The 11,059-nt window shown below is 37.7% G+C and overlaps 1 protein-coding gene and 1 long non-coding RNA gene across 3 annotated transcripts; one reads left to right on the forward strand and one right to left on the reverse strand.

Moving 5' to 3' along the window:
* Positions 1 to 8,559, reverse strand: LOC110894182 (trimethyltridecatetraene synthase). The gene is made up of 3 exons (XM_022141370.2): positions 7,829 to 8,559; positions 5,028 to 5,218; positions 1 to 705 (listed from the first exon to the last, which is right to left on the reverse strand). The coding sequence occupies exons 1-3, from the start codon at positions 8,541 to 8,543 to the stop codon at positions 76 to 78; spliced, it is 1,536 nt and encodes a 511-aa protein (XP_021997062.1). The 5' UTR covers positions 8,544 to 8,559; the 3' UTR covers positions 1 to 75.
* On the forward strand, positions 5,318 to 7,462 carry LOC110894183. 2 transcript variants are annotated; one of them, XR_004874491.1, is made up of 4 exons: positions 5,318 to 6,362; positions 6,829 to 6,907; positions 7,028 to 7,197; positions 7,276 to 7,462. It is a non-coding gene; the product is annotated as an uncharacterized LOC110894183 (long non-coding RNA). The 2 variants fall into 2 exon arrangements; XR_002566145.2 differs by having other exon boundaries at positions 5,327 to 5,795.
* Positions 8,560 to 11,059: the final 2,500 nt, after the last annotated feature.

Raw genomic sequence — 11,059 nt, forward strand, 5'->3', positions numbered from 1 at the left:
ATATATTATTGTAACATATATAACTTGTCAAAAGTTATCCATACCGTGCGTCATGAAAGGACACAATAAAACAAACTAGAAATGGTACATTTCAAGTGGAAGCCTTGGTTGAGCTACGGTGATAAGTGGAATTTTCTTTGGAGTTGAGAGTCCAAATATCTCCTCCATGTTTAAATCATCTTCGGTCATCGTATTCGGCAGTTTCCAGTTAAACCCATGGAGTAAGTTTGCCAATGTTCCTTCGACAACTTTAAGTCCTAGGTTGTACCCGGGGCACATCCTTCGTCCTGCGCCAAATGGCAACAACTTAAAGTCATGACCCTTGATATCAACTTCTTTTCCAATGAATCTTTCTGGACAAAAGACTTCAGGGTTATCCCACAACTTAGGGTCTCTCATGATTGTCCAAATATTAACAAACACGCGGGTTCCTTCGGTAATGTCATAACCGGCTACTTTACAATCCTCACGAGTTCGTCTTGGAGTCAACATTGGTGCCACCGGGTGCAACCTCATTGTCTCTATAGCAATTGCCTTGATGTAAGGTAGATTAGGCATGTCTTTTTCTTGAACCCATCTATTCTTGCCTATGACCCTATCAAGTTCTTTAGTTGCCTTTTCGAATATCTCTGGTTTCTTTAAGATTTCGGAAATCGCCCATTCGACAGTCATGGTAGAGCTCTCAGTTCCACCAGCAAGCAAGTCCTACAAGTGTAAGTTTGAAATAATTAGTAATGGAGCAATATGAGTGCAAATATAATACCATCTATTCATGTTTGTCCTAGAACCCGACATGATTACATATTTGCGGAACTGACCCGGTAAAATGGTGTTTGCCTCGAACCAGCCCACTTCACCGACCTACACTACACTCACTGACGGACCCATAAAATATTTTCAATAGGAGAGAAAAGTAACTAAAATTTATATAAAAAAGAATTTAGAGAATTTAATTGATCAAAGAAAAACTTCTTAATTTGGAAAAAAAAAATCTAAAATTGAAGAAAATAATAGATGACAAATAATGATAAGGCTGCCTCCAATGCTTCCATGTGGGGGGTTGCACTTAATGATGTGGCGTGTGCACTTGTGAAGGATGGATTGGGATGGATAATAAAGTAAGAGGTTTGCACTTAGGTAAGTGCACCTACATGCAGGAGAGAGAAGGTGAAGGTGTGCCATTTAAAAACTAAGGGTGTACGGGGCGTTCTCGGGGAGGGCCATCGGTGAGGGGTTTCCCCGATCGGGAACACCGCCGCCGTCACCGCGGGGTCCCGATTCGGGGGGTGGTTTGGGTGTGGGTTCACCGATTGAATTTGCGCGTTGATCGAGATTTGACCGTTGAACAACGGTCGACTTTAATAAAAAAAAAAATTCAATTTTTTTTAAAACAATATATATAAACCAACCTAATTCATTTTTTTACCACATTCACAACTCTCAAACCCACACCAAAAACTCTCAAACTCAAATCTTTCAAACACAAAATGGATTCCAAGCTTCCGTTTCTTTCTACCCTACCCGACTTTCCCGACGATGGAGATGCATCGTCAAGCGATAGTAGCTTAATTTTCTTCCAAAATCTCATCCAACAAGCGGAGCTACTAGACACGGCATCGTCTAGTAAAAAAAATTATGTCCGTCGAGATCGTGTGGGGGGCCACGAGACACTCATGGCCGATTATTTTGATGAAAATCCAAAATTTAATGAAGATACTTTTCGTCACAGGTTTCGTATGTCCAAGTCTTTGTTCCTAAAAGTTGTTAGTGACGTGGAAGCGTATGACGAGTGGTTTCAAGAAGGCTTAGATGGGAGAATGAAGAAAAGCTTTACACCGTTGCAAAAGGTTACTTCGGCAATTAAACAACTTGCAACCGGTAACCCACCAGACGAGGGGGACGAGTATTTAAATATGTCTGAAAGGACCTCTCGTGAGTGCCTTGAATATTTCTGCGAGACGGTATGTAAAAGGTATGGCGGTGAATTCCTACGTAGACCAACGAGCCACGGCATCGCGCTATTGTATCAGGCTCATGAGGAGAGGCATCACCTACCTGGTATGTTAGGGAGTCTGGATTGTACACACTTCGTCTGGAGAATGTGCCCCACAGAATTGCGTGGACAATACATGAGAGGCGATCATCAATACCCGACGGTTATGTTAGAAGCGGCAGCGTCTCAAGATTTGTGGATTTGGCATGCTTTTTGTGGGCCAGCGGGTTCACAAAACGACATCAACGTGCTGCAACAATCTCCGTTATTTCTTGCTCAACGAAACGGAACGGCGCCAAATTGTCCATTTCAAGTGAACAACCACTTATACAAACGCGGGTATTATCTTACTGATGGGATCTACCCTACCTGGTCCGTGTTTGTGAAGTCTTTTCCATATCCACACGACCCGAACGAAAAAAAGTTCAAGAGGCAACACGAGGCCGCAAGAAAAGATGTGGAACGGGCGTTTGGTGTGTTAAAGTCGAAGTGGGGAATACTAAATCGTCCAATGCGTTCGAAAACGGTGAGAAAGATAAGGTCCATCGTGTATACGTGCCTTATTTTACACAACATGATTATAAAAGACGACGGAAGGGCGATAGCACCGGTTCATATTCAAGATCCTCCAGTCGAACCCGTCTTCGATGATACAGCCTATACGGAGCTCATTGACGAAGACACGCATTGGAGGCTAAAACACGATCTCGTTGAGCATCTCGGAAGTTTAGATTTGCCTCACCTTGAAGTTGATTCGGACGACGAGTAGTTTGTTTTTATATTTTTCTAGGTTGAATGTATTTTTTTTTCTAGTTCGAATGTTTTTTTTTAATTTAATGAAATGTCTTTTGTTTAATTTTTATTTTTATTAATCTTTTTTTAATTTGTAAACATGCATCATTTTAGAAAAAAAAAAAAAAAAACCAACTCCCCTAATAGGGGAGTGCCGCCATCAAAAAGGGGTATTAGGGGAGTGTTAGAGGGGAGTTGACGTGGCTTATTCTGGTTGGTTACGTGTAAGAGGGGGGACTCACCTATTAGGTGAGCACCCCTTACACCCTAATGGGTTGGAAAAAGAAATAATGATGTGGAAGAGAGAGGGTGCATGTGGGAAGGATGAGTTGGAGTTAAAAAGAGGAGAGAGAGTGCATTTGTTAATAATGAGTAAAAAACTGATATGACAGTGATAACTACGATGCATGTAGTAAATGCAGGCCGATACAGTCTAAGAGTTAAGTTTCAATACTTTTTAGTAGTTGGAAAATACATAGAGTACTTTTAGTAGTTGGAAAATGATTAACCAAATATCGTATTTAATAAAAATCTATAAGATTTCAGCAAATCAACATATTTCTTTAATTCTAATAAAATTAAATAAAAACATATGTTCTAGTTTTTTTTTTCTTTTTTTTTTTTAAATTGACTTGGCTACTCTATGTGACTTTAAGATCTTAAATCTAACTCTGGAGACATTGACTGGCTTTTTCTTCGTTCTTAGCCTGACTTTAAGAGCATGAATATAAGAACGTGGGGTATTGTGGGGTATTGTGGGGCTTGGGTTGGGCTTGGGTTGGGGCATGAGTTGACACGTGGAATAGGAGCCCCCCACCGCCTAGTGACGTGTCCGCGGGGTATGGCGAGGCGTGGGTTGGGCTTCGGTTGGGTGCACCGCGTGACAGATTATTAAAAAAAAATTACAAAAAATTTATAAAATTCACACAACATTTATAAAAAAAAAACCCTACAATTTCATTAAAATTTTAAAAATTACATAATCCTAAACGGTTTGAATTTAAAATTCAAACTTTCAAATGGTCAAAATGGCCCGCTGTGACATGGCGGGGTCAGCGAATAGAAGGCAGCCAGCTAGGATGTCACCCCCGCCCCACGTCCGGCTTGAAACCCAAGCCCCAAGGACCACGCCCCAACCCAAGCCCACCCGGGGTGATGGCTTGAGCGTTTTCCCCCAACCCACGCCCCAACCCAAGCCCCATACCCCTAGTCTAATACGTAAGAGCTTTAAGCCTCAACTTTTAAATTCTTTGAATTAGAAAAGCTTAGAAACAAATCTGGACCTTGATGTTGAATTGAGAGTTCTTCTAAAAATATCCTTTTTATTTTACACTGCCCTTTTTGCCTTTTATTCTAATCTTCCTATATCGTCATGCTTCTTGTGGTCTTTGTTATAGCTTTAATTCGTCGTCATTGTTTTCCATCACATAGTTTTCTTACTTTTTTCCCTCTTTTTTGAGATGGTATGTTCGTTCTATAACATATTCATTATTTATGTCTGGTTTGATAGTCTGTTTTTCTTCTATTTCGATAGCGGAGAAGGGTTACATATTATATATTTAAGGGTGTAAATTCGCTAAGACAATGGTGAGCTGCTCGGGATTGACTCACTAAAAGTTCGATACAATCTGACCTTAGCCAAAAAAAAATAAACTTGCTTAAAATACAAGCCTAACCCTTAGCTTCACTTATCAAACTCGGATAAGCTCACAAGCCTATATTTATATTACTTTTTTATACTATATTAAATATACATTTACATAATAATAACTATTTATATATATAGCATCATGATAAACAAACTAAATATATAGCATGCTATATATTAATATTAATATTATTATTATTATAATAGTAAATAAATCGAGCCTAGCCCAAACTCAAACTTAAAAATCTACTCATGAGTTACACTCAAGCTCTTGTGACTTGTGAGTAAATCGAGTTAAGCTTGAGCTTATAAGGCTAGTTCGGGCTTGACTCGGGGACTCGGGTTGTTTATATCTCTAAACGTATTATTTGACGAGGTTTCTTTTTATATATATATAGTTATTATATACGATGCACGGATTTCTTAATTTTATAATTTGAAGATAACTTGTTATGTACTTTAATCATATACGTTGCATGGATTTCTTAGTTTTATAATTTGAAGATAACTTGTTATGTACTTTAATTTGCATATATTAAGGTGAAGTTGACCGAATAAAATGAAAAAATAAAGTAGTAAATAAATTAAAAAAACCTGTGTAAAAGCTTTAACTCCATGTCTCTCAAGCTTAACATCAAGATTTGGATCATCAGCAAGCTGCAACAACAAATCCACCATGTCCCTCGCCACAAACTTCTCCCCGTCCGCCGCCATCCGCCGCGCGTTATGCTCATCCAACACATGCTCAAGAAACCGATCAAACTTCTTGCTCACCACCTTCATCCACTAGTACAAAACCAATTTTTTGGTGGTGTAAATTTCATGTTTTTGGTGGTGTTTTATAACACAAAGCACCAAATAACAAAAACACACCACTTAAAAATAGATTACACAACACCATTAAATGTTTACAAGTGATACACCACCAAAAAATTAATTATTTGCGGCTAAGGTGCTAATAGCACCAAAAATTTACTTTTCTTAATAAGAAGTGTGTTCGATTTTATATAAAAAAAACAAAAATTCAAAATTCATTATCATTTCTATTCCAAAATTATTTCCCCTCCCAAAACTAATTTAGAATTTCACGTTCCCGCTTCCCAAATCCATTAACCCTAAAAACTCAAAACAGCCACAACAATGGCTTCTTTAATGCCACCTACATTTTTGAAGAACTCAAGAACATAAGAGAGAGGGTGGCCGGCGCGGCGGTGCCACTCGTTTTCCGACGCCTGGACTGCTTCAGTCTTATAATCGGAGATGGGAGAATCCGATGGTGATGCCGATTTAGCCAACAGGTCAGCGGTGGCGGTGACGAGTTGAAGATTCAAAGTTCCGGTGAAGTTCGGCTGGTCTCTGACGGTAGTGTTATATTTCATCAAGCTTCTGCCTGTGTATTTGTTTGGTTCGCTACTCTTTTTGTTTTTTCGTTTATACACGAAGGATCTGATGTTTCCATCTGGATCTTTAATTTTTTTTCTCATATAAGATTTGAATGTTTCATGAGATTTGATACAACACTTAGCTTGGGATTTCTTTTTAGACTCTTTTTTAGTATCTGATGTTTATGCTAAGGGGGTGGGTGAATTTTGGTTATGATTTGAAAAGAACTATCATGTGTATGGCTAATATAAGGGCTGTGTAGAACTATTGACCTTGATACTTTGCTTCACAACTAACAGTAGAGAATGATACAAGTTTTCAAGCGGTGGTGGCATGGTGGTGGTGGTTGGATGTTCTTTATTATTTATACAATTTGAAAATGATTATGAATTGCTACAACTTACTCTGTGTTATCTTGTTAGAATTAGTTTTATGGATTCACTAAACAACATTTGAACTTGAGGTGATGGTGGTTGGAACCTTGGTTTTAAAATGAGCGCATGTAGCTTGTTTCTAACATCTAAGCCTGAATAATTTGATGTCATGGTCAGTAATTCTTCACCAATCACTATATTGTTTTTTTTAACTCTCGTGCTATATGAATCTATTTGGGTTGTGTGTTTTTTTTTAAACTGTCAAACAGGCTAAACAGGCTGAAAGCTGTTCAAAGTTTTTTTTAATGCTCACACACAACCTTCTAATAAGTTTGTTCAAATATTTGGACTATTACTGTCATGAAATTGTTTTTTTCTAACTTGTGTGCTATATCTATCTATAACTGAATCGGTTTGGGCTATGTGTTTTATCACAAACGGGTTAAATCGAAAGTTTTAAATGGGTCAAATAGGCTGAAACTGTCCAAAGTTTTTTTTTTGATGCACTCAACCTCCTAGCAGTTTTGTTGAAACATTTAGATTATTTCTTAATATTGTTTTTGCATTTGTAAGTCACTCGTTAATTTTTTATAAAATTAGCAATTGATATATAAAAAGCTGAGATTTATTATTTGTAGGTGACTCCTAATCTTTATGGAAACCTGATGGCAAATATTGTTGCTGGTATTGCTGGGGGCACTAGTGTCATGCCTGGAGGTTTGTATTGTTGCCATCTAAACTTTTTATGATTCAGAATAACAAACAAGACCAGTTTAGCAAATATGCTTTTGTATTAAATTAAAAATATGTTAGATTGACATTTTGGATAATTTGCAGGTAATGTCAGGGCTGCTAATGCATAATTCGAGCAAGGTGCATCAATTGAAAATGTTGGAAAACAAAAATTTGCAGAGAGAAAGATTGCTAATCTAGTTGCATTGTCATCAGCCACACGAAAGAGTTTATCGACTCTATACAACATGATTTGGTTAACCGAGTGACTTTTCGTAAATATTCATAAACTTTGTTTATTGCATTAAATTACATATATTTGAAATCTAACTTTTGTTTTTATTTGGTTTTAGTTTTGGAACGAAGAAGGCTATTTTGAAGAATCTCAAATTGAGAATTTAGTGGTAGATTTAATGTTGGGATTTATTAAAAAGATGTTTTGATCTTGTAAGCATTAGTTTGTGTTTCATACTTTTGTAATTCAGTATACTTGAATAGGTTGTTGGGTTATTTAATACTAGTTAACTTTTGTCGTGAGTATGTGCAGTTGTGTGTAATTGGAATTATATTGGGAAATATTACTAAAAATTCTGGAATTTCGCAAAAATATTAAAAATTTATATTTTTTTTCTTGTCTTAACTTTTGGTGCTATGGAGATTTGTTTTTTGGTGCTATATAGATTTGTTTGTTATTATTTTTTGGTGGTGTGTTTGAAGATTTAATGGTGCTGGACTTGTGTTTCATCATTGATTTTTTGGTGGTGTGTTTGGAGATTTAATGGTGCTGTTATCGAACAGCACCAACAAATCTCATTATTTGGTGGTATATTTGTTGGTGCTCTATGGTACAACATAAAATAAAGCATAAAATACAGCACCAAAAAAGTTGTTTTGTACTAGTGATCCTCTTCACATACCCTTGCAAATCCATGAAACCGACCCACGGTATCGAATCGCCAATGTTAAACACACCATTCAACAAAAACAACTCATCCAACATCTTCTTAAACTCGTCCGGACTCACCACCGAGTTCTCCGACTCGTCCAAATAGCTCTTCCCCAACACCATCCTACTAATCACGTTCAAACTCAAAGTAGATAACATATCCTTCAACCGAATATCCGTTCCAACGGATTTAAATATTTTTTTCAGCATGGAATGTGTTTCCTCGACTCGTATGTACTCATACGAGTCGAGGCGTTTGGTGCTGAACAGCACCACTTGACACATTTTACGGGCCTGTCTCCAGTACGGCCCGTATGGGGACCATGTCATGTCTGAATAATTGTAAGTTGTGTATTTACCGGCCGCGGTTTTTGGCCGGCATGCGAAGTTGACATCTTGTGTCTTGAGGAAGGCCTTGGCCATTTCAACCGAGGATCCTATGACGACGTTGTGGGAACCGAATTTGAGTTGCATGATTTCGCCGTATTTTTGGGAGAGATTGTGGATGGAACGGTGAGGGAGGTGGCTGATGAGGTGGAGGTTTCCGATTATTGGCCAGGGTTTAGGGCCGGGAGGGCGGTTGAGGTGGCGGAGGCGGCGGAGACGGAGAGATAGGAGGAGAGCCATTGTGGCTAGCCATGCAGCCACGTAATAAGTAGAAGAAAGTGAATCCATTGGGGTTGAAGTGAGTGTTTAGATGTTTGTTATGAATATTAAGATGCATGATATGGTTGATATTTATAGTTGGATTTTGTAGAGCAAGTGTTATGGACTTATGGTTAGGTGGAGAGTGGAGACACATGATTCACACAAGTTAAGAAAAAAAGAAGATAAGTAAACGTTTGACTTACTTTTTCCAAAGCAAGTTTTGACAAATCTTCGGATCCATATGAACCGGACGAACCCGAACCATTTTACCATAAAACTTGAGTTTGTATCCGACTCGTAGTAAGTTAAAACACAGTTACGTCTTTGAGAATTCATTTACAATGTTCGAGCTTGAAAAAATGTGATCATCTTTAATGTTTTATTATTAAGATTTTTTAGAATCCAATGGGTATTGAGCTCACTAAACCTAATATCAATGGGCTAACTTCTAAACCATAAAATTTGTTATGTAAATGGGTCTATTTTTGAATTGGTATGGGTATACTATTTAAGAAAAGTACTTTAACATTTATATATGGGATTTTTATTAAAAAACACGCGCCTCTCGAAATCACGGGCCCAGTGTGGTGGTTCTCCCCGCACACCCTCACCACTAGAGATGGGCATATCGGGTTTTTTTTACACCCGGAACCGGTTCCTAACCGTACCCGGTTCTTGTATAAGTGTTGGTGGAACCGGTTCTTGTAGGAACCGGTTCCAATTCCTACCTGGTTTTAGACCATAATTAATGGAACCGATACTAACCGATTCCGGGTAGGGTTGTAGCCGGTTCCTCGGAAGAACCGGTTCCATCGGGTAATTCAATAAAGACGCTGCAAACAGTTACTGTAGGAATCGGTTGTTAAAAAAAACTTAAATTGAAAAAAACTTAATATAATAAAAGCAAATTGGATTTAAATAATCCCAACTCACTGTTATTGGCCAATAATAATCCCAACTCATTTAATCACCAATAATAATCCGAACTATTCACTTTTGTTTGTAAAATACTCCCAGTTAAAAAAACACTAACTAGGTTAAAAAATTGCTGATGTGGCATGCCACGCCACCTGCCACATCAGTTGCCACGTCATCAAAAATGCCACGTAGACAACCACGTCAGCTACCACGTCATCAAAAAATGCCACATCAACTGCCACGTCAGCAAATTTGCTGACGTGGCATGCCACATCACCTGCCACGTCAGCAATTTTTTAACCTAGTTAGTTTTTTTTTAACTGGGAGTATTTTACAAACAAAAGTGAATAGTTCGGATTATTATTGGTGATTAAATGAGTTTGGATTATTATTGGCCAATAACAGTGAGTTGTGATTATTTAAATCTAATTTGCCTATAAAATCACTGATACTTTGAATAACAAATTACATATTAAAAAAAGACAAACATATTCTATAATAGAGCTTATTGAGTAGAAAAAGAATCAAGAACAAGATGAAGATGGTGTGATAATCAAATAAATAATGTACATTATATATATATATATATATATATATATATATATATATATATATATATATATACTATCAGGAATTGATTCCAACGGTAACAAATGCATTAAATGGTTGGTTGCAATGGCTAGGAATCGATTCCAATGGTAACAAAATCATTAAATGGTAGAATTTAATGCACCGGGTTGGATTTGGTTACGGAGGAACCGGTTCCGGGTAGGAACCGGGTACGAACCGAACTTTTTTATAAAATGTGGAACCGGGTAAGAACCTACGGGTTTTCTAAACCTGTAACCGGTTCTTCAATAAAACGGGTAGGAACTGGAACCGGTTCCAGGTCGGGTCTACCGGGTCAGGTTTGGAACCGGTTATTATGTCCATCTCTACTCACCACCACCTCTATTAAACCTCACCCAATAAGAAAACCAAAAAACATTGCCACGTCTTTTATTTTTAACTACCGTCTTCCTCTCCCTCTAAATATTTTATAAATAAAAAGTTCTATGACCCCACCGGCCAATCCTTTTTTTTCTGGTTCTTGGCCAAGAACGTATTTTAAAACGAGTGTCAAAAACGTGTTCAACAATAATGAAGAACGCATGAACTGGGAAAACGAGGAAAAAACATATGCTAGAAACGGCTTATTGCTCATGCTCTGTTATAGAGCTCACATTCTCATTAGGGGTGGGCAAAAAATCTAACCGGTTATTAATCGGTAGACCAGTTAACCGGAAAAAAATAAATAAATAAAAAAGGGCAAAAGAAACAATTAATTAACCGAAAAAAATCAGTTATTAACGGAACCGGTTAAAGTGATTAACCAGACCAGTCAAAGCAATAACTAGTTAAAGTAAAAAGATGAAATTAACCATCATAACGGTTAACCGAACCAGTTATGAAAAATCAATCGGTTTGTGCACCTCTAATTCTGATGGGTGTCGGGCTTATTACTTGCGGCTCAAAAGGTGAACCGACCCAAGACCGAGTTGTGATCCATTATATCCATGACCCATGACTTGGTCAAGAAGTAATAGTAGAACTTTTGGAGTCTATGGTAGTGGGATTATTAGTTG

This window comes from Helianthus annuus, chromosome 12, assembly GCF_002127325.2.
Source record: "Helianthus annuus cultivar XRQ/B chromosome 12, HanXRQr2.0-SUNRISE, whole genome shotgun sequence".
Classification (NCBI taxonomy): Eukaryota; Viridiplantae; Streptophyta; class Magnoliopsida; order Asterales; family Asteraceae; genus Helianthus; species Helianthus annuus.

What these genes read in the sequence shown, in the direction of transcription:
- LOC110894182 (XM_022141370.2), bottom strand. Translation starts at nt 8,543, where the DNA reads ATGGATTCACTTTCTTCTACTTATTACGTGGCTGCATGGCTAGCCACA. An exon ending in TTTGCAAGGGTATGTGAAGA is followed by an intron (nt 5,219 to 7,828) that starts GGATCACTAGTA and finishes TTTTGTACTAGT; the next exon opens with GGATGAAGGTGGTGAGCAAG. An exon ending in GAGTTAAAGCTTTTACACAG is followed by an intron (nt 706 to 5,027) that starts GTTTTTTTAATT and finishes TTACACTTGTAG; the next exon opens with GACTTGCTTGCTGGTGGAAC.